We start from the raw sequence: 21293 nt of genomic DNA, 5'->3' as shown, positions 1-21293 counted from the left end.
AAAAATGTTAAAAACCACTGACCTAGAATTAGAGATAGATAAAATCTCCTATAAACTACTCAGTTGGTGTCCATGGAAGCCCATATTCTTGACATGTTTGATGTTCTGAGAGGGCCAGCTGAGCACCAGATGGGAGGGGGTGGAAGACAGTAACACAGGGAGTGGTGTCCTATCCTGCTCACGCCACTGGGCAAATCAAAAGACAGGAAGTGAAGCAGGCGCTCCCTCTTTAAGAGGCAGTTCAAAGCAGATCCTTTGGGAGTCTGAAGGCTCATTCCAGGTGGCTTCTCACAGCTTTAGTTATAACCCACATACAGTCCCTCTCCCTTGGAAGAGTTCTAATAAAGAACTGTTTTCCCCACCTCATCCTATTTCCAATGATGTTTGGCATCACTTGCTCAATCTTTGATAGACTGAGCACATAAATTGCCCACAGTTTCATGCTGTTTATGCTACTCATTGTTTTGTTAGGCTTAAGTGCTGAAGAGAAAGAATCCACAAGACCTATGGAAGGATAAGTGGACAGATATGGTCAAGTTAAGTAACACCTTACTAGTTCATAAGCAAGGGAGTCAGTAGGTCACAGAGATTCAGGACACCATCCTAATCAGTGACAGACACATAAATCTTTCCTGAAAAATATTTGTTTAGGACAACGACATCTAGATCTAGTAAGATAGTTAAGAATTAAAAATGAGAGACTATGGTATTTTTTAACCTTTGTAAACTTCCTCCAAGTTTTCATTCTGTTTTTCTGTTTTCAACAGACATCAGCAAAAAAGTCAAAGTGAAAAAGGAGTTTGGGCATAGCGATGAAGGGTTTAAACCCTGGGTCTTACCTGAAGCTGGTCTGGGGGTGAAAGAAAACATGGCAACTGTTGGGAAGGCAAAGGGAGGTGCCTGGGATTCAATGCCAGATTCTGACCCTGAACACTTACAGACACGCCTTACGATAGCTACAGCAGCACTGCGGTCTGCCTATGGCCGCTGCCCATTGACCCATTTGGGCCCTATTATCTATTCCATGGGTGAAACACTGGGTAAATAATTTTACCATGTGAAGCCTCAGAGCACAGACTCCTACATCTTCAAGGTTGTCACGCTGGTTAAAGCATTTTGCCTTTAAATGAGTAAAAATTTGGCTCTGAAATTCTATACATTTAAAATAGAAATTGAGAATTCTGTATTTTAATTAAGTCAGAGCTTTATTTTAGGCACTGCTTTTCTTTCTCCCTTGCCACTATAATTTATTATTGATAGCATGGCTAGGAAGCAGAGGACAGAGCCAGAATGCCTGGTGTTAAATCCTAACTCCACCACTATCTGTGTGACTTTGAGTGAGTTACTTATACCCTTTGTGCCTCAGTTTCCTCAAATGTAAAATGGGGATAAGAACAGTCGCTACCCAGGGTTGTTGTGAAGATTAAATGCATCGATACACATAAAGCATCAAAAATGTGCTTGGTACATGGTGAACATTATACAAGGTGTAAGCTGCCAGCATCCTCTAGCTTACAAGCCATAGAGATTCTTCCTGTAAAGTCTCTCTTGTTCATTCTTTTCTGTCTACTCCTAAATTCACCACCAACACTTAGACCTCTGTCACCTCATGGCAACACTATTTCCTTACACTCTCAACTCCCGCCTGCAGCCTTTCTCCACTTGGGTGCATCCTGCATATTCTTCCTAATTTCATCTTCCTACAACATTGCTGAAATTGCATCACTCCTCTGCTCAAAAACATCCAAACAGCAGATGTTGCCTACTAACTACAGATGATGTACTTCTTTTTTTTCCTGGCCACTCTGTGCAGCTTGCAGGATCTAAGTTCCCCAACCAGGGATCGAACCTGGGCCACGGCAGTGAAAGTGCCAAGTCCTACCCACTGGACCGCCAGGGAAGTCCCAGATGATGTACTTCTGCTGGCTCAGCTTGTGACTGTTATCTAGGTTCCCAGGGGCTAAGGTTGTGAGTTTAGGTGTGATTACAGAGTCAGAATTCCCTTGACTGGCCCCAATCCATCTTCTAAAAGGTCCTTCTCATGATTTACTATAACCCTGCATTTTAGAAGAACTAAACTCATCTAACTCATCATTTTCTAGAAACATCTTGCCCCTTACTTCTAATATCTTTCATATAGCAAAAACCTCAGCTTAAAAGTTTCTGACAGGGACCTTGATCATCACACTCACAAGCCTCTAAGTGTTAACAGCCTTTTGTATCACTCTTACAGCAGTGAAGACACACTGCCCTGTAGTACTGCCATTTACACCATCTTTCTCTTCTTTCTGGATTATGCTATTTCAGAATAAGGAATGCCTAGGAATCATCTTGATACCTCGTGTAGCACCCAGCCCAGCTCCTGGCATATAGAAGCTTACCTGATACCAGATAGATTAAGTAATGTTATCCTGCCTGTAGCTTTAACTATAATTTTTAAAATAGCAGATCTGATTGCCAAAGTGATCGAGAGACTTAAATTACTCCCCAGGGCCATGTTTTTGGTCATCATGGGCACTATGCCTGCTGTGGTTACATCACACTGATGAGAGGTGCCGGCAGAGAGCCTTCTTTCAACTTCCAATCTGTCCCTGTTAACTCTGGCTGCTAACAGAAGATAAATCAAATTAAACTACTTCACAGTGGTCTTTAGGTTCTCTAATGGAATAGGATTTCAGGTACCTGACAAATTATCCATTTGTATAACCTTTCTAGACCTTTGAAGAACTCACTGATTTTCATTTTAATAGCATAAAATGAACCAAAAGGGCTGCTCCCTGGGGGTCTTGGGGCTCCTGGGCTCTCTAAGATTTAATATCAAATTAGTTGGGAAGAGATCCATCAATTACTGGATCTTGGCATTAACTCTGTAATGTCCCCAGGATTTCAATCATATGTTTCTGGGCTTGATTCCAAGTAGAATCAAGCATAACTTAATCCCACCAACTGGAATTTACATATAGGATTCTTCCTCCACATTTGTTTGTCCTAAAATAACAAGTTCAAATCACCCAGAAAGTAGTTTGAGAGGACACTTTTTGACTTCACAGATAACAAAGGTCCAGAGGAAAGACAGTAAAGGAATACAAGGTACCTGGAAAGTATTTCTGACTCCCACGGTATGACTTTGACACTGAGTAACATCCCGATAGAGTGGTGAATCTCATAGCATTTCAGGAGAAATATGTCACTCATGACCTGTGAATTCCCCCTAAGTGTTAAAGATATTTCACCCATGAATTTCCCTAGCTCCTCTTGATCCACGCAAGTTTTTGATCTGCACAGTTTTTGAGAATGAAAGTTCTACATGTCCTTAATTGCTGTGTAAACATACAGGCACTTCAATGAAACAAAATTTCTGCCTTTCCAATTTTAGTTTCCCCTCTCTGTCACTGCACACTCAATTTAAAGTATCTTGTTTAAGGACCTACTGTATAGCACAGGGAACTCTATACTCAATATTAAGTAACAACCTAAATGGGAAAAGAATTTGAAAAAGAACAGATACACATATAACTGAATCACTTTGCAGTACACCTGAAACTAACATAACATTGTTAATCAACGATACTCCAATATAAAATAAAAAGTTAAAAAAAATAAAGTGTCTTGTTTGGGGGGGAGGGATAAATTAGTAATTTGGGATTAACAAACACATACTACCATACATAAAATACACGAATAACAAAAATTTACTGTATAGCACAGGGAACTGTATTCAATATCTTGTGATAACCTATAATGGAAAATAATCTGAGAAAGAATACACACATACACATAAAATTGAATCACTTCATTGTACACCTAAAACATTATAAATCAACTATACTTCAATTAAAAAAAGGGAAAAAATAAAGTATCTTGTTTAAAACTATTGTAGCCTGAGGATTAAAAACTGATAGAAAAAAAATCGAAAGATTTAGAATAGATTTAAACTAAGAAATGAAAAATCTTTTATTTTTTTTAGAAATATTTCCCAATTTTACAATAATTAATTAATTAATTTTTGGCTTTGTTGGGTCTTCGTTGCTGCCTGCGGGCGTTTTCTCTAGTTGCGGTGAGCGGGGGCTACTCTTCGTTGTGGTGTGTGGATTTACTGCGATGGTTTCTCTTGTTGCGGAGCATGGGCTCTAGGCACACAGGCTCAGTAGCTGTGGCTCGCGGGCTCTAGAGCACAGGCTCAGTAGTTGTGGCACGGACTTAGCTGCTCTGTGGCATGTGGGATCTTCCCGGACCAGAGCTTGAACCCGTGTCCCCTGCATTGGCAGGTGGATTCTTAACCACCGTGCCACCAGAGAAGACCCCTTTAGAATACATAACTGTAGCAGTCCAAGCTATCATAAAATTGAAAGTGGGAATTAAACCACTAAGATTTTTGAGTTTTCAAGGCCTGTTTTTTCTTCCTATCTTTGATCCTATTAAATACTTGAGAGTAAACATTCTTATGCTAAAAATAGATAAGTACACAGTGAAGAAACCAGACACCACCATAACCACGTGATCGAAATTAACATCACCAATAAGGGGCAAAAAGACATAATGTGTCTCCAGATGTGACATTCTGAGAAGAACATAACATCATTTATTTAGTTTAACAGGGCCAAATATATAACATGAATTTAATCATGAGGAAAATTCAAACCCCAATTGAGGGACATTCCATAAAATAACTGGCCAGTACTCTCAAAAACTGTCAATATGTCATGAAATATAAAGAAAATCTAATAAGAAACTGCTATATAAAAAAATAAATAAAATTAAATAAAAAGGAAGTGAACATCTTTGAGGGGCCATTATTCTGCCTATTATGGGGACTTTTGGTGAGTTTTTTTTTTTAATTTCAGGATCAATTCCAATTGATATTTAACTCTTTTCTTTTCCAGAGGCTTTTCAAGTATAGACAATATGGTCAAATACTAAATAAATAAGAAAAAAGAAAGAAAATCTGAGGAACTGTCTTGATTAAAGAGGACTAAAGAGATTAAATATAAGATTCTGAATTGAGTCCCATATCAGAAAAACGACAGCTATGAAGGACACTGTTGGGATTCTTGAAAACATTGGAATCTGAACTGTAGATTAGGGAAGGTACAGTACCAGTGCAAAATTTCCTGAATATGATAACAATATTATGATTATATATAAGATCCTTGTTTTTGGGAAACACACACTAAATATTAAGGGGTAAAGGGGCATGTCTGTCTGTAATCTACTCTGAAATTGTTCAGGGGAAAAATCTATGTCTAAGTCTCTGTCTGTTGCTTGAAAGAAAGCAAATTCAGCAAAATGTTAAAAACACTGATAAATCTTGGTAAAGGGTATACTGGAGATATAATCTTACAACTTTTCTGTAAAGTTTAAAATCATTTTTAGGAAATAAATTTCTAGGGCCTATAAATAAAAAAAAATCACTGCTATGACAGAAAACAACTTTGGTAACCAACACTTTTTTGGTCGAAATGTTCTAAAATTATTTTGAATTTCTGGGATAAATACTTATTTTACTGTTTACTATGTATAAAATAGATAACTAATGAGAACCTACTGTATACCTCAGGGAACTCTACTCAGTTTCTGTGGTGACCTAAATGGGAAGGAAATGCAAAAAAGAGTGGGTATATGTATATGTATAGCTGATTCACTTTGCTGTACAGTAGAAACGAATACAACATTGTAAAGCAACTATAGTCCAATAAAAATTAATTATTAAAAAAAAAAGAGCATGGAGCAAAGAGTCAAAGAATGGAGTCTAAGTCTCCAGCGTTTCACTTAGTAGTTACTTAGCGAGTTTACTTAACTTCTCTGAGCCTCAGCTAACTCATCTGTAAAGTAAAAAATAATACCAGATACCTGAAAGTATTGTTGGAAGAATAACACAGGACAAAGTACACGAAAGGCACAGACTATACGATTCTGGCATGTGTTATATTCAAACAATGGAAGTTTCTTTTCCCTGCCCTTTGAATCTTATATATCACTTCTGTAAAGGTGCTTTATTATGAGTAGCAAAAATAAAGAATCAGGACATTCGTCATAGATTATATGATCTCAGAACATAATTAGTAGAGTACAGTTTTATCCATTTGAATGCTTATCTGGTTATATTTGATTTGTTTGTCCTTAATTATGAAATAAACATGATTCTAAGAGGCAGGAGTTACAAAAGAGTGTCATATTAAATTACCAAATATATTCTGTTGACCTAAATACACATTTAACATTAGCTCTAATACTTGGAACTACACTTATAAATCCCTTGGAAGGTTATAAATATGGAGTTATTAATGAACCATAGTTATCACAGTAAAAAATAAGGTCAAGAAATAAGATAGATCATAAGGTTCTTTATCTTTAGAAGTTACTCCAAAGTCTACTCAGTTCTAAACTTGTTATTAAGGTAATAAAAAGTGAGTTCAAATTGAATATTACAACTTTAATAAATCAAGTTCATATAAAAGGCGTAAAAGAATTATGTAGATCCTTCTAACTTTTCTGAAACTTATATAAATCAAAGCATGTAATCATCACTGAAAAAGTCAGACTAAAATATAATAAAGATGACTTTGAAAAGGATAGAATTTATATTCCTTTATTTAATATAAATTCACTCAGTCCTTCTCAACCCTAATACCCACCACCATTCAGCATCTGAGAGACAAACTTATACCCACATATCTTCCCACTGTTTTGGTGATTATAAATTCATAAAAGAAGCAGGATAAAAATAAATGCCAAAATGAAAGCAAGAAATTAAAATATCATAAGAAACAAGTTAAGTGCATTTTTTTCCTACAGAAGTTAAAAAAAAAAGATTTTCTGTAAGGTCACGATGAAGTAAAAATTCAGACTGCTATCACTGGACTCAAGGCTCTCAAATCATATCTGACTCTTCATTGTCCTAAAGTTGGATTATTTTAGAAAACTTGAAATACTAGGATTCTCAAGACAAACCCATGGTTCCAAAGTATAGCCATCCCTGATTTTTTCTTACAATGGCTTGTATTTAACAGAAGAGTCATAAGAAAGGGTTTCAGGTATCAACAAAAATCTGTGCTTTTCCTATCTTTACCATCCTGAACATAAATAACATGGCTCCATCCTGGAGTTACAGTCTACACGTGTCTAGTCCTGTGGGTCTGACTACATGAAAGCTGATTTATGTGATAATGGAATTCAGTTTGTTAATGTCACATCAGGACTTAATAAAAAGTTAGGCAGTTCTCTGTGGCAGGCAGGCAGGCAAGAGGTCAGAGGGCAGAAAATTAGGGGGAGCGGTGAGCATACACTGAGAGAAGGTTGGGATTTTCTGAAGAATGATTTAGGCTGAGAGGAATCAGGAGCAAGCTTTTCAAAAACAAAACAAAACAAAACAAAAAAGAAAAACTGAAAATCCACCTGTGGCAGTAAAAATAAATAGTGGTCTCACTAGTGCTACCTCTTTCCTAGTTTTGGGAGTGAGAAGCCTAAAATGGGTCTCATGGGCTAAAATCAAAGTGCTGGCAGTGCTGTGTTCCTTCTGGAGTGTCTAAGGGAGAATCTGTTCCTGACCTTTTCCAGTTTCCAGAGGACATGTGCATTTTTTAGCTCATGGTCCTGTCCTTGAACTTCAAAGCATATTATTTCGATCTCTGCTTCGGCCTTACATCTCCCCCCCTCTAACTTTAACATTCCTGCCTTCCTCTTACAAGAACCCTTGTGATTACACTGATCCCACCCAGATAATCCACAATAATTTCTCCATTTCAAATGCTTTAACTTAATCACATCTTCAAAGTCCTTTTTACTCTGTAAGGTAACATATTCACAGGTTTGGGGATTAGGGTGTGGACATCTTTGGGGGCCAATTATTCTCTCTACCACAGCTGTTCTCATTGCCGCCATTTTGAGCCATACAATCAACTAATTTAATTATTATGTTTAACATTCCTAGTTCACATTCAAGAAGAAGTCATTCAATTTATTGATTACACAAACAAAAAGTCATTGGATTCACAGTAAAGTAAGAGGTGAAAGAATAGGGAAATGCCGAAAACATATTTAGGCCGATGATCTAGAAAAATAAAGCACCTAAAATTTCTAAACATGGTTTGAAAGGTGGCCTTAAAACCAAATGATAGAGAATCAAAGATTATTAAGAGTTTCAAGGGGCCTTAGAGATCACTCAATTCAATTCTCCATTTGTTAAACGAATACCATCTGTATAAAAACTCACACGAAGTAGGTAGGCTGTTCCCAGCCACCTCTCTGGATTATAATCTAGCTCCTACTTCCTAATGTTACTACAGTCATCATAAAAGACTCTGTTAAGTGATCTGCTGAAATCTATTAAAAACAAAACTATGGTCAGGCTAAACACTCTACCAAAAGAGGAAATTAAAAGAGAAATGATATGTCCAGAAAAAAGAAACTTAAAAGACCCACTGGAGGGCTTCCCGGGTGGCACAGTGGTTAAGAATCCAACTGCCAATGCAGGGGACATGGGTTTGAGCCCTGGTCCGGGAAGATCCCACGTGCCACGGAGCAACTAAGCCTATGAGTCACAACTACTGAGCCTGAACTCTACAGCCCGCAAGCCACAACTACTGAGCCTGCGCTCTACAGCCCGCGAGCCACAGCTACTGAGCCCGTGCGCCAGAGCTACTGAAGCCTGCGCACCTAGAGCCTGTGCTCCGGAACAAGAGAAGCCACCACAATGAGAAACCCATGCACCCCAACGAAGAGCAGCCCCCGCTCACCGCAACTAGAGAAAGCCCACACGCAGCAACAAAGACCCAATGCAGCCAAAAACAAATAAAAATAAAATAAATAATAAAAAAAAAGACTCACTGGAAGAATCGAATACAATTGTGTAAGAATCCCGAAATATTCCTTTTGAAAAGAGAAGTCAAAACAAAAATAATCTTGAGAAAAGGGGCTTCCCTCGACATATGTTTGGAAATCAATTTAGAATAAAGTATAATGGACAATCTAGAGTAAAAACTCTTGAAAATATTTTTACCTCTCCCTCAAGGAAAAGCTTTAATTTGAAAATCAGAGACTGTGTAAATAATGTAATTATACTATCAAGTAAGGCAAAAATATCAGAATTCCTTTCATTAAGGCAACTTGATAGTCTCTAAAATACTGAGTTGTTAAACTTTAGATCATACTCAGAAACAACAAGCTTTTAAAAACATTTAGAGAAAGTAACAAAGCTCTTTCTATCTGCTTTATTTCTCCGTTTTGCTTTTTTAAAGAACGTATAGGCAGCTAAATTTGGGAGAGCCATTATATGTCATTGTTCTTAAACGTGCATATGATTTAAGAACCTTTTTTTTTTTTGCAGTACGTGGGCCTCTCACTGTTGTGGCCTCTCCCATTGTGGAGCACAGGCTCCGGACACGCAGGCTCAGCGGCCATGGCTCACGGGCCCAGCCGCTCCGCGGCATGTGGGATCTTCCTGGACCGGGGCACGAAACCGTGTCCCCTGCATCGGCAGGCGGACTCTCAACCACTGCACCATCAGGGAAGCCCAAGAACATTTCTTATTCAACATCTATTCCAAGCGGTCATCTGGCCTTGGTTTGAATACCTCCAGCAAAAATTCACTCCCTCACAGAGAAATCTACTGGGGACAGTTTCAGCAAAGCTGCCTGGATCAATCTCAAGGATGGCCCTCCAGGTGCCTCAGAAACATGCACCCACACTCCTCAGAGCTGAGGCAGGAAGCATCTACTGTGGCCTCGTTATTCCTAGGGTAAATGTTCTCGAAACTGCAGGTAAGTGAGTTATGATTCTTTTGTGCTAATATATATCTAAAGACATTATCTTAGTTCCAAGATGTAAGACAAGCAAGCAGGTGGATTTAATATCACAGTTTAACATTTTAAACCAATATGAAAATTCCAAAGCTACTCTCATCACCTAAAAATTATTTTTTCAAGTCATAGGCCTCTTAAAATAAAGATTTCATTACAACTTCATTATTTTTCATCAAAATTTTCTAAAAACAAAGTCCGGAATTGATAGCTAAGAATCAAATGACTTTTTAAACTTAAGTTACCTTTTCTAGGCAGACTAAGAACCTCAGCCATAATTTTAAAATACTAATAGAATTACTTAAGATTAATGAAGACTACTCAAGGAAGACTCAATGAAATAGAAAATGTAAACATGCAAATTTGACCTTTCATCTAAAAGTCTAAGGTCACTCCCAATTAGCTTAAGTGATTCCACTATTAAATCTTATAAATTAATAAGTTTTCAAAAGCTAAGAAAAAAATTTTAGTCTATCCTGATCATGAAAATACATTGCCTAAGTTATTTTCATTATCAATTTAAGAGGGTTACACTTTTTTTTCAGCAGGCAATAAAGGATTGGCAAAAAATCTGCCCCTCCCACCTATGCAAATGCAAAACTCAACTGTATGGTGCTTTTATCCATTTGATGATTTAAAGGATTAAAAAATACACAAAATATAGTTCATTTATCAGAGCTCTACTATAAAGCATGAAAAGCACTGGGATTTACTTACATTAATACTAGGATTCATGTAAACGTAGTTATGGGAAAGGGAAAAGTATACTGAAATTATTCATGTCATTTATCGGAGAACATTTGGGGGGGGTTGATTTTAGTGGAAATAAAATATACCTAAGAAAACAATATATTTTCACTAAGAGGAGCTCTAAAGACAGAATAAAAAGTGTTGTTTGAAAGTAACTGATATTGTGGTCTTCTTCCAGTAAGGGGTTAGAGCCCATCTTCATTGTTGATTTTTTAGGCAAGGAAATGGGAAACAAATTAGGTAAGAAAGAATGGATATCTATTTTGTAGCAGTGTTTTACTGACGTCCAGTTGCTAAGCAGTTTCATAAAGTACCTACCTTAGGGTAGAGAGTTGTTAATTTTTGATAAATTTAGGAAAACCAGGGAGATTCAATGCACATGATATATCCTCTCTTTGACGGCAGGTCATCAAAGAGTTTCATCATTAATACTTAATTCCTTTTATTTAAGATTCTAAATTTTATAAAGATGAAACTCTTCCAGGCTAGTTTTTACCTAGAGCATAATTACAGAAATTTAGAGAAGTGTGTGGATTGAGTTGTTATCTCCCGCCATAAAAGATATGTTGAAGTCCTAACCCCCATAATCTCAAAATGCATCCTTATTTGGAAAGAGGGTCACTGCAGATGTAATGAGTTGAGATGAGGAATAGGGCGGGTCCCTAATCTAATATGGCTGGGGTCCTTACAAGAAATAGCCACGTGAAAACAGACACACACAGGGATACCATGCGACAATGAAGGCAGCTACAAGCAAAGGAAAAAGATTAGCAGCAAACCACCCCAAGCTAGGAAGACGCAAGGAAGGATTTTCCTACGTGGTCCAGAGGAAGCCTGCCTCTGGACTTCAGTATTCAGAACTGTTAGACAATAAAGTTCTGTTGTTTTAAAATGAAATGAGCTATCAAACCATAGAAAGACATAGAGAAACCTTAAATGCACATTACTAAGTGAAATAAGCCAATCTGAAAAGGATACAACACTCTAGGATTCCAACTATCTGACATTCTGGAAAAGGCAAAATTATGAATACAGTAAAAATAATCAGTGGTTCCCAGGTGTTGGGGGGTAGGGGAGGGATGAACAGGTAGAGCACAAAGAAATTTTAGAGAAGGGAAACTATTATGTACGATACTATAATGGTAGATACATGTTTACACATTTCCACAAATGTAAAGAATGTAGACTGAAATGTAAACTACTGACTTTGGGTGATAATGATGTCCCAATGCAGGTTCATCAATGTTACCAATGTACCACACTCTGGTGTGGGATGTTGATATCAGGGGAAGTTGTATGTGTGTGTGGCAGAGTATATGGGAACTCCATGTACTTTCTACTCAATTTTGCTATGAACCTAAAACTGCTCTAAAATATAAAGTCTAAAAAAAAAAAAAAAGGCTCTGCTATGCCAGGATTGGGTGACAGAAGCTAAAAAAAATGTAAGGAAGATGCTAAGGGGCTATGTTTAAAAGATAAAAGAGCAAAATAAAAAGCATCTGAAAGCTGATCTTATGCAATGAGTTCTGCTTCTGGCTAAGGCAAACCAGCTTGTATCAGACCAATGATCTTGCCAAGAACAATTAGAAAAGGTGAATAAAATTTATAATATATACTGTTTGAACATCAAAAAACTACCAACGCAGTGAGAACCTGAGGAACTAAGATCCTGGAGAGAAGCTCAACGTTTGGATCTACTTTTCCCTTTTGGGTATTTATTAATTTGTAAGCAGTGACTGGGAGACTGAGCAGCCAGGTAAAAGCTAAGAGGCCGAGAAACTATGCAGAGCCCGAAGCATTCTCATGATCCTGCAGAGACAAAAATCAGAGTGGAAGACCTGCCGTAAGAAAAGGCCCTGCTAACCAGCACAGGATTTCAGCTGAGATCCTGAAGAGCTCCACTAGGGTGGTATGTCGGCTCAGGCTTTTTACCAGCTCACCAGAGTTGATCATGTGCATCTCTTCCCAATTTCATGTGCTGTTCAGTGATATCACATTGGTGATTTGAAAGTGGCAAGAGTGGAAGTATTTACACTATGGAAATCAGAAAAAGCTATAAATCAGAACCCTTCCTGCTGAATGTCAGGTGTTAAAAACCAACACACCCCTGCCTGCCTTCAAAAAGTAAGGGCAAGCCAGAAATAACCCAATCCTCAGAAAGGCTAAAAAATAGTTTGAAAAATCAATCTCAGATCAATTCAAATAATCAGTCCTTATCTTGGAGTCTAGCAGAAGCAAAATTAAATACTCCAAGAGGAAGATACATTACAGTCTAGACCCTATAGTTGTTTTTTTAAAAAAATAAACGATGGTAGTCATATAATAAAAATGATCAGGTATATGGGAAGAGAAGACAGATGATCAAAATCAAGAAAAAAACAACACAAACAAACCAACATTAGACCCAGATATTGGAGAATTCAGTATGGGCTTTAAGGTAACCGATTAAATATGCTCAAAAATATAGAGGAAAGTATGGGGAACTTCACTAGAACACTGGAATCTATAAAAAAAAGAATCAAATTGTAATTCTAGAAGTAAAAAAACTAAAATGAGAAATTCCATTTATGGGTTTGATGGCAGATTAAAAACAGATGAATAAAGGATTAGTAAACTAGAATAGCACTTCATAAATTTTAATGTACAGACAAATCATGTGGAGACGAAGAATGACTGAGAAGGTCTGGGATGGGGTGGGGCCTGAGAGCCTGCATTTCCAGCAGCCCCACGGGTGGACAGCAGTGCTGCTTCTCTAGGGACCACACATGCCACTGTTGCTGTTCACCTTGCTGTTCACTACTGTGAATAGCAAGAAACTAGAAAAGAGGTGAGGAGAGAACATCCAGAAACAGAAAGAGAACAAAGAAGGAAAAATATAGAAAAGGATAAATTAGACATTGGATATCATAACATGTATAACTGAAATTCTAGAAGAGAAGAGAAAGAGAGAATGGAGCAAAAGAAATACCTGGAGAGAGAATGGCTGACAGTTTCCAAAGCTGATGAAAGAGGTCAGGGCAGAGTAAAGAAGCTCCAGGAATTCCAAGGAGGAAAAATACAAAGAAAAGTTCTCAGCAGGGGGCTAAGGTAGAGAAGGCATCATATCATAAAGATCTGTTGATGTGATTTTTGTCTAACGGAATAAACTCCAGTGAAATACAGGGAAGAGCCACAACGTTTTTGAGAAACTGCTTTCATGAACAAGGAAAAATGACTCAGAGGGCAGAACCAAGAAACCAAAGGGTAGAGCAAATATCAAATTAACAGTCCCAGGGATTACGCAGAGTATGTACCCTAATGAGGGGGGAAGGGATGAGGGAGTTTCTGGGGCCATCTTACAATTACACTTAATACATTAGGTAATTCTAGGTATATTTAAGGGAAAATAATAGAAATACTATACAAACTCTTCCAGCAAAATGTAGAGGAAGGAATACTTCCCAACTCATTTTATGAGGCCAACATTACTCTGAAACCAAAATTAAGAAGACATTACCAGAAAACTACAGATCAAAATTTTCCGTGAACAAAGATGTAAAAATTCTTCACAAAATTTGAGCAAACAGACTGAAATAATATATCAAAAATAATACATCATGACCAAGAGAAGTTTATCCCAGGAATGCAAGGTTGATTTAAATATTCAAAAGCCATTCAGTAGAATTCACAATATTAACAGACTTAACACCACAAACCATATGATTATTTCAATAGATGAAAAGAAAGTGATAAAAGTTTAATTCTATTCATGATTAAAGCGTGCATGCCCACACACATAATTTACCTAATTTACACACGCACACACACACACACACACACACACACACACACGGTAAATTAGGACTTAGAAAGGGACTTCCCTAATCCCCAAACTACAGTTAACTTTTACACTGAATGGTGAAATTCTGTAAACTCCACTCTTGAGTTAGGAAAGAAGAGAAAACTACCCAATTTTATTCAGTAGTGTACTGGAAGTTCCAGGCAATACAATAAGAAAGAAAAGTTATGAGGATTGAAAAGGAAGAAGTAAAACTGCAACTATCCTCAGATAATACAACTGTATACGCAGAAGAACTGGAAGAAAAAAAAATCCTACAGAAAAACTATTAGAATAAATAAATTCAGCAAAGTTGATGGGTGAAAGGTAAATATGTTAAAATCAATTCTATTTCTAAATAGTAGTAACAATTAAAAATTATTAATAATATCAAGGGAATACACACATATGGATAAAAATAATAAATGATATGCAAGGCTTGTATACAGAAGACTATCATTATTGAGAGAAATTAAAGAAGATTAAAATAACTAAGAGCTATATTTTATTCAAAGATGAAAAACTTGATATTATTACAATGTCAATTTCCCCCCAAATGATCTATAGAATCAATACAATATCAATTAAAATTCCAGCAGGATTTTTTGGTGGAAGTTGACAAATTTAGAAAGTCAAAGGATCAAGAATAGTCAGGACAATTTTCAAGGAAAAAACATTTGGAATACTTACACTGCCAATATCAAGACTTATTACAAAGCTACAGTAATTAACTTTGTGATTTTGGGGAGAAATCAACAGACCAAAGGAACAGAATAGTGTTCCAGAACAGACCCACGTGTAGAGACAGTTGATTTATGATAAAGGTGACCAGGCAGAGCAGTGGGTAAAGGATGAGGTATTCCATAAGTGGTGATGACTCAAATGGATATCCTTATATTTTTAAAAAAGTCTTGACCTCCGTACCTCATAATCTAAACAAAAATAAATTCCAGCTGGATTAAAGATCTAAAAGTAAAAGGCAAAATCATAAAATCTAAGAGTACCTTGTGCAGGGAGGGTATCTTCATGACAATGTGGGAAAGGTAATCTTAAACAGGACCCAAAAAAACACTAAAACAAGAAGAAAAATATTGATAAATTCTACATAAAATTAAGAATGCTCTTCAAAAGGCACCATTAAAAGAGTGTAAAGACTGGTTATAGAATGGAAGGTACTTAGATTACCATGACCAACAATGGACTTCTATTCAGAAAACACAAATAATTCCTATAAATCAGAGGAAGGAACGGGGGAGGAAACAAACAAGACAGGTAAGCCAAGAGATAAAGAGGCAAAGGTGTGAACAGGCACTTCATGAAAAAGTGTATCCAAATCTCCAATAAACATATAAAAGGTATTCAGTATCAATAGTTGACAGGGAGATATAAAAACCACAATTAGATTACATTACAGGATTTCCCTGGTGGCGCAGTGGTTAAGAATCCGCCTGCCTATGCAGGGGACACGGGTTCAATCCCTGGTCTGGGAAGATCCCACATGCCGCGGAGCAACTAAGCCCGTGCACCACAACTACTGAGCCCTTGTGCCACAACGACTGAAGCCCATGTGCCTAGAGCCCATGCTCCGCAACAAGAGAAACCACTGCAATGAGAAGCACACGCACCACAATGAAGAGTAGGTCCCGCTCGCCCCAACTAGAGAAAGCCCATGTGTGGCAACAAAGACCCAACATAGCCCCCCCCTAAAAAAAACATTACATTACATTCCCATCAGAATGGTTACTAATAAAAACACACTGCCAACTGCTGGCAAGAATACAGAGTCACTAGCATTTTTAGATATACTGTTGCTGGAACTCTAAATTCAACTAGTTGGGAAGACTATTGGGCAGCATCTAGTAGAGCAGAGTAATTGTATTTCCTATGATCCAGCAATTACACTCCTAGCTAAACACCCAGCAGAAATGTTTACATACACGAGTCAAATAAAAGATACAAGCAGGAAAGCTGACAGCTGTATTAGTTGCAATACTAACAATGGAATGTTGAAAAGACCCAATTCTTCTTTCACATTAGGATGGACAAATTGTGATTTGCATAATGGAATACTATATAGCAAAGAAAATGAATGAGATACAGCTAATAGCAAAAACAGACTACTCTCACCAACACAATATTAAATTGAAAAACCCAATGTTCAAACACTGATGAATTCTTTCGTTTATATGAAGTTTAAAAACAGGTCAAACTAATATGTCAGAATGAGGGATAGTGGTTTCTGTTGGGAAATAGGAGAGGATAGTAAAGAGAAAGGCCTGATGGGGACCTCTGGGGTACTGCTAATGTCCTATTTCTTGATCAGACTGAGGGTTACATGGAAGTATTCACTTTATGAAAACATACAGCTGTACACTTTTCTGCAGGTATTTTGAAGTTTAAAAACTTTTTTTATTAAAGAAGTTTAAAAAAGAATGAATTAGACTATAAGGACAATAGAACAGTAGTTGTTAAGGAGCTGGGGATGGAGAGAGTAGACAACTACAAAAAAAGTAAAAGGGAGTTTGGCAGGGGGGCCTGATGGAACCATTCTGTATCTTCATTGTGGGACCAGTTACACTAGTGAATGCTTTCATCAAAATTCAAAGAACTATATGCTGGAAAGAGGTAATTTTGCTGAACGCAAATTATACGTCAATAAAAATTGTAATTTAGATATAAAAAGTAATTAGCTCATTTGATTTCTTTTTATGTTTATGAAAAATTAATGGTAGCACACAATTTGTTTTGGTAATCAGAAACAAAGCAGAAAATTTTCAGTGAAAAAAATTCTACTTCCTCTTAAGGCTTACTAACATTTTTTCATCTTGGGCCAATGAATCTAGAAACTAACTGCTTGTTTGAGGTCATTAATTTCTGGTGCATTCTGGGAAACAGTTTGCCTTTACTGGCTCTCAAACTTTTTCACATTTATTTTAGGTCATCTTATTCTAATATGTCTATGAACATGTAAGGAGGAAATTAAATTGAGGTTCACTGTGAAAGCAACACACATCCGAAACAGACAGACAGCATCATATCTATCCCATGGAAAAGTAGGAAAACCAGGGGACCCTCAGAAAGTAACAAATTATGAAAAGCATCTCTTAAGAAGCAGGGAAGCCTCCTTTGCTCACAAATATTTAAGTTTTGCCTTATTGTGAAAGACCCAAGGCTTTATCCTATAAACAGTTAGTACTAGATATTAGTTTAAAAAATTCTCCCCATATCATCTGAACCTCACTCGTCAAGAGAAAAAAAAAAGGTAGTATTATAGTTACCTAAGGTCATTTAATGTACCAAGGTCTCCCTGCCCCTGACCCCAACTGGGAACAAACATTCCGTATTTCGTAACTTAAGGGTTGGTTATACCATGAGCTAGTTGTGTTAAGGCAGGCAACACAGCTGCATTTTTATAGCTGTTGGCTAAATATAATACCTTACAAGAAAAGTATCTTACCACTTGCGCTGGAACTTGCTCCATTTTTGCAGCGGGAGTTCCTGGTCTTGGGTAAAATTGGTTAATAAAGAGACTTGGAAATTTGTACTCTTCAACAAGTTTCACTGTTTCTTGAAAATCTTGGTCTGTTTCTCCAGGAAAACCACAGATAATGTCTGTAGCAATAGTTATTCCAGGAACTCTAGAAAATAATAAAACAAAAATGTACAAAGTTGACTACAGTCCATAATTATTCTACTTCCTTGACATTTTAAATACCACTATTCCTTTAAAATTAAATTTTTAGGAAAGGGACATTTGCAAACAGTTTTAAAATGCCCTAAATATTAAAAGTTTATGGAAAACACGGCCCCCTATCATCCTCAGGAAATACCCATTTAAAAAAATTTCAGATGTTTCTTCATCCTTCTATATTTTACTACCGATGCTTATTCTATTTCTAGACTTATTGACTATTAGGCAATATTTGCAGACTTCAATGAGGATTCAGCTCTTTAAACTACCCTATCCCTCCCCTTCCAACATAATCACTGCTCAATTTTTAGTTAAATTAATAGTGTTAATAGTATTTCCATTGGTATAAATGCTGAGATATTGTTCACTTTCACAGCCAACTGGTATACTATCAGTAAGTTTTCTTTTGCCATATTTAATTTTTCCTAGAGTTAATAATTGCCTCCTTTTTTAAAAAAAATTGCTTAATATTCTATATACCTATGTAAATGTTTTCCAGAAGATCCATCAGTTCTATCAAAAACCAATACTACTTTCTAAACTCTCAGTGTACTATATAATTTACCAGTTCCATTTTTCTCTCTGGAAATGCCACTCCTAACTTTCTTCAAGTATGTGTTGCTTTCATGATGAACCAGCTGTCATCCTTGAATGTGGTTCCTTGGTTTTCTTTTCAATCCCCCCCCCCTTTTGTTTTCTGGATCCTATGTCTTCCTAATTCTTGACTATTCTATTCTCCTTAATTCTGCTGGAGCATTCTTTCAGAAGCTTCATCAAAAAGAGTGGCAGGGAAATTTTGTTGTTATTGTTTTAGCATCTCTGAACATGTCTTAATCCACACACAACTGACTGATAGTGTGGGGTGCATAGCCCTCCAAAATGAAAAGTATTACCCATCAGAATTTTGTATTGTTCCCTTTTTTTTTTTTAAGTTGGCAAGGTTGAGATGAGATGTCCAGATCCACTCTGACACAAACTTCTTTACAAGTGCCCCACTATCTTTTTGAAAGCTTTTAGGCTACTAATTTTTTTCAATGTTTTTAAATTTCCTGATAGTAGGTCTTGGATTAAGTATTGAAATATTTGTACAGGGTACAATCTGGAGACTCATGGTCTATAGGTCTAATTTTATGCTATTTTTAAAATCATTTTTCTCTCTCTGCAACTCCTCTCCTTGGAATGTTGAAACTACAGGATTGACCCTCTAAGCTGCTCCACTATTATTTTCCATCGTGTGCTTTTGTTACGTTTTCTGAAAGATTCACTTCAGTTTATCTTCCAATGCTTCTACTGAAAAAATTAATTGTTTATCATATTTTAAATTTCTAAGAGCTCTTTCTCATTTTCCAGTTTTCCTTTTCACAGCTTACTGTTTTTTAGAGATGCAACATCTTTTCTTAACTCTTTGAGGATACCAATTACAGTTTATCCACAATCTTTCCTTTGCTCACTATAACTGTATCTATTTCCTCTGGGTTCTTGGATTTGGTCCCTTTCATTCATGACTAAGACCTGCCGTAATAAATAGTGACTCTTGCTGCCCTTTAATACTTAAGAATAAAGCACTAAAAGCTTTTCGCGAGAGTGACTGGGTAACAAGCTCCATTTGTTTTTCAATAGGTCCGTATGTTAGCATCTTGGAAGTCATTCCTCTTTGGCCATTGAGTTTCTCCATAAGTATGCTACAATATTCTGTGTGAAAGAATGACAAATTTATTTTAAAAACTATTTCTTTCTTGATTTCTGCTTACTCTCACCCAGCTATTAACTTGTCTGAACTTTAATTAGTAAGGGAAGTTCCAAGGTCTGGAACTTTTCTATCTGATGCTAAATAGAAAATGAGACAATATACATACAGAAAAATCCAACAGTATATTTGGAAAAAAATTATTTAAAAAATTTTTATCATGTTATAAAATTTTTTTTTCTCTTTTAAGGATAATTATCAAAATTATTGTTGAAAACCATAAAAAATATACTTTTACAGTAAATGGTAAATTAAAAGACTATTTTCTAGACTAACTAAAGCATGTGAAATAGAATTATGTTAATAACTTCAATTAGCAACTTTTTACAGCTGACTTACAACTATTTCTGAACAAAAGAAATCCACACCTAAAAATAAAAGTAATGGATCACAGCAGAAGTGACAGAGAAGAGACCATCTCTCCTAAGAAATTAGGGGAAAAAAAAAAAATCTGAGAAATTGCCTGTGAAACACTGCAGCGACAAAGACAACAGGTTATTGTTCCAGGCTATGAATTGGAATGAACTTGGCACTAGATTATGGGGTATTCCCAAAGGAAAGTACCTTACTGATCCTCCCCCCCCCACCCCACATCCTTCTTGATCCAATGTAGTTGAGTTCAGTATTATGTAACACCTGCTTACTTTGGCCTTAAAGTCTGTAGCGAAAAAGAAAAGACAAACCTTTACAGTAGCCATCATAAATGTTAAGGAAGGGGATGTTCAATGTATAAATATATTTGATAATCTACACAAAAAGGTGACCAATAACAGAGGTGGGGATAGGACACTATGAATTCGTGAAAGACCTAAGTTAGTATTTAAAAGTAAAAGCAGTTTAAATTTCAAAGTATATAAGAATATAAACTGATTACCCAAAAAATGTTTTCAAAGTAGAGACTACACTTTAATATTGAAGCTCATCTCTACATTGATTTTGTATATGCAAATCATGCTACTTAGGTTCTTCAAAATAATTGGGCTCCTTAGGTGAACCAAATAAAATATCTCATATTTACACTGCTAATTTGCTTATTAGTCAATATCCTCTTCAGTTCATAAGAAAAATCAAAAATGTTTGAAGTGGACCAAATTCTAAACTAATTGCATGCATATGATTTAAGTGGCTATAAGGAAATTTTAAGGGGTGTAAAATAGAATATTAATCCAAATATTTAATATGCCAATTGTGAGTAAATGCTGTTTTTTGAGACAGTATGAATTTTCAAATTACTAAATTTTTTTGGTTTTTTTTTTGCGGTACGCGGGCCTCTCACGCCTCTCCCGTTGTGGAGCACAGACTCCGGACGCGCAGGCTCAGCGGCCATGGCTCACGGGTCTAGCCGCTCTACGGCATGTGGGCTCTTCCCGGACTGGGGCACGAACCCGTAAAATTTTAAAAAATGATCATTTCCACAAATTTATTGAAGCTGTGAGTCTAATAAATATAATTACTAGGTATTATGTCTTTTTAAGATTTAAAAGACCTTCT

At 36.5% G+C, this 21293-nt stretch overlaps 1 protein-coding gene across 1 annotated transcript in view; it reads right to left on the bottom strand.

Moving 5' to 3' along the window:
• The window catches only part of CDKAL1 (CDKAL1 threonylcarbamoyladenosine tRNA methylthiotransferase), a 624055-nt gene that overhangs the window by 147709 nt on the left and 455053 nt on the right, over window positions 1-21293 (bottom strand). Inside the window, exon 12 of the mRNA XM_024740415.1 lies at window positions 17822-18002. Within this exon, the coding sequence (XP_024596183.1) occupies window positions 17822-18002 (181 nt within the window). The remainder of the gene's footprint in view (window positions 1-17821; window positions 18003-21293) is intronic.

The sequence above is a fragment of the Neophocaena asiaeorientalis genome, unplaced genomic scaffold, assembly GCF_003031525.2.
Source record: "Neophocaena asiaeorientalis asiaeorientalis breed wild unplaced genomic scaffold, Neophocaena_asiaeorientalis_V1.1 scaffold273, whole genome shotgun sequence".
NCBI lineage: Eukaryota > Metazoa > Chordata > Mammalia > Artiodactyla > Phocoenidae > Neophocaena > Neophocaena asiaeorientalis.
Note: the sequence above shows the minus strand (reverse complement) of the source record. Positions and strands in the feature narration are given on the sequence as shown.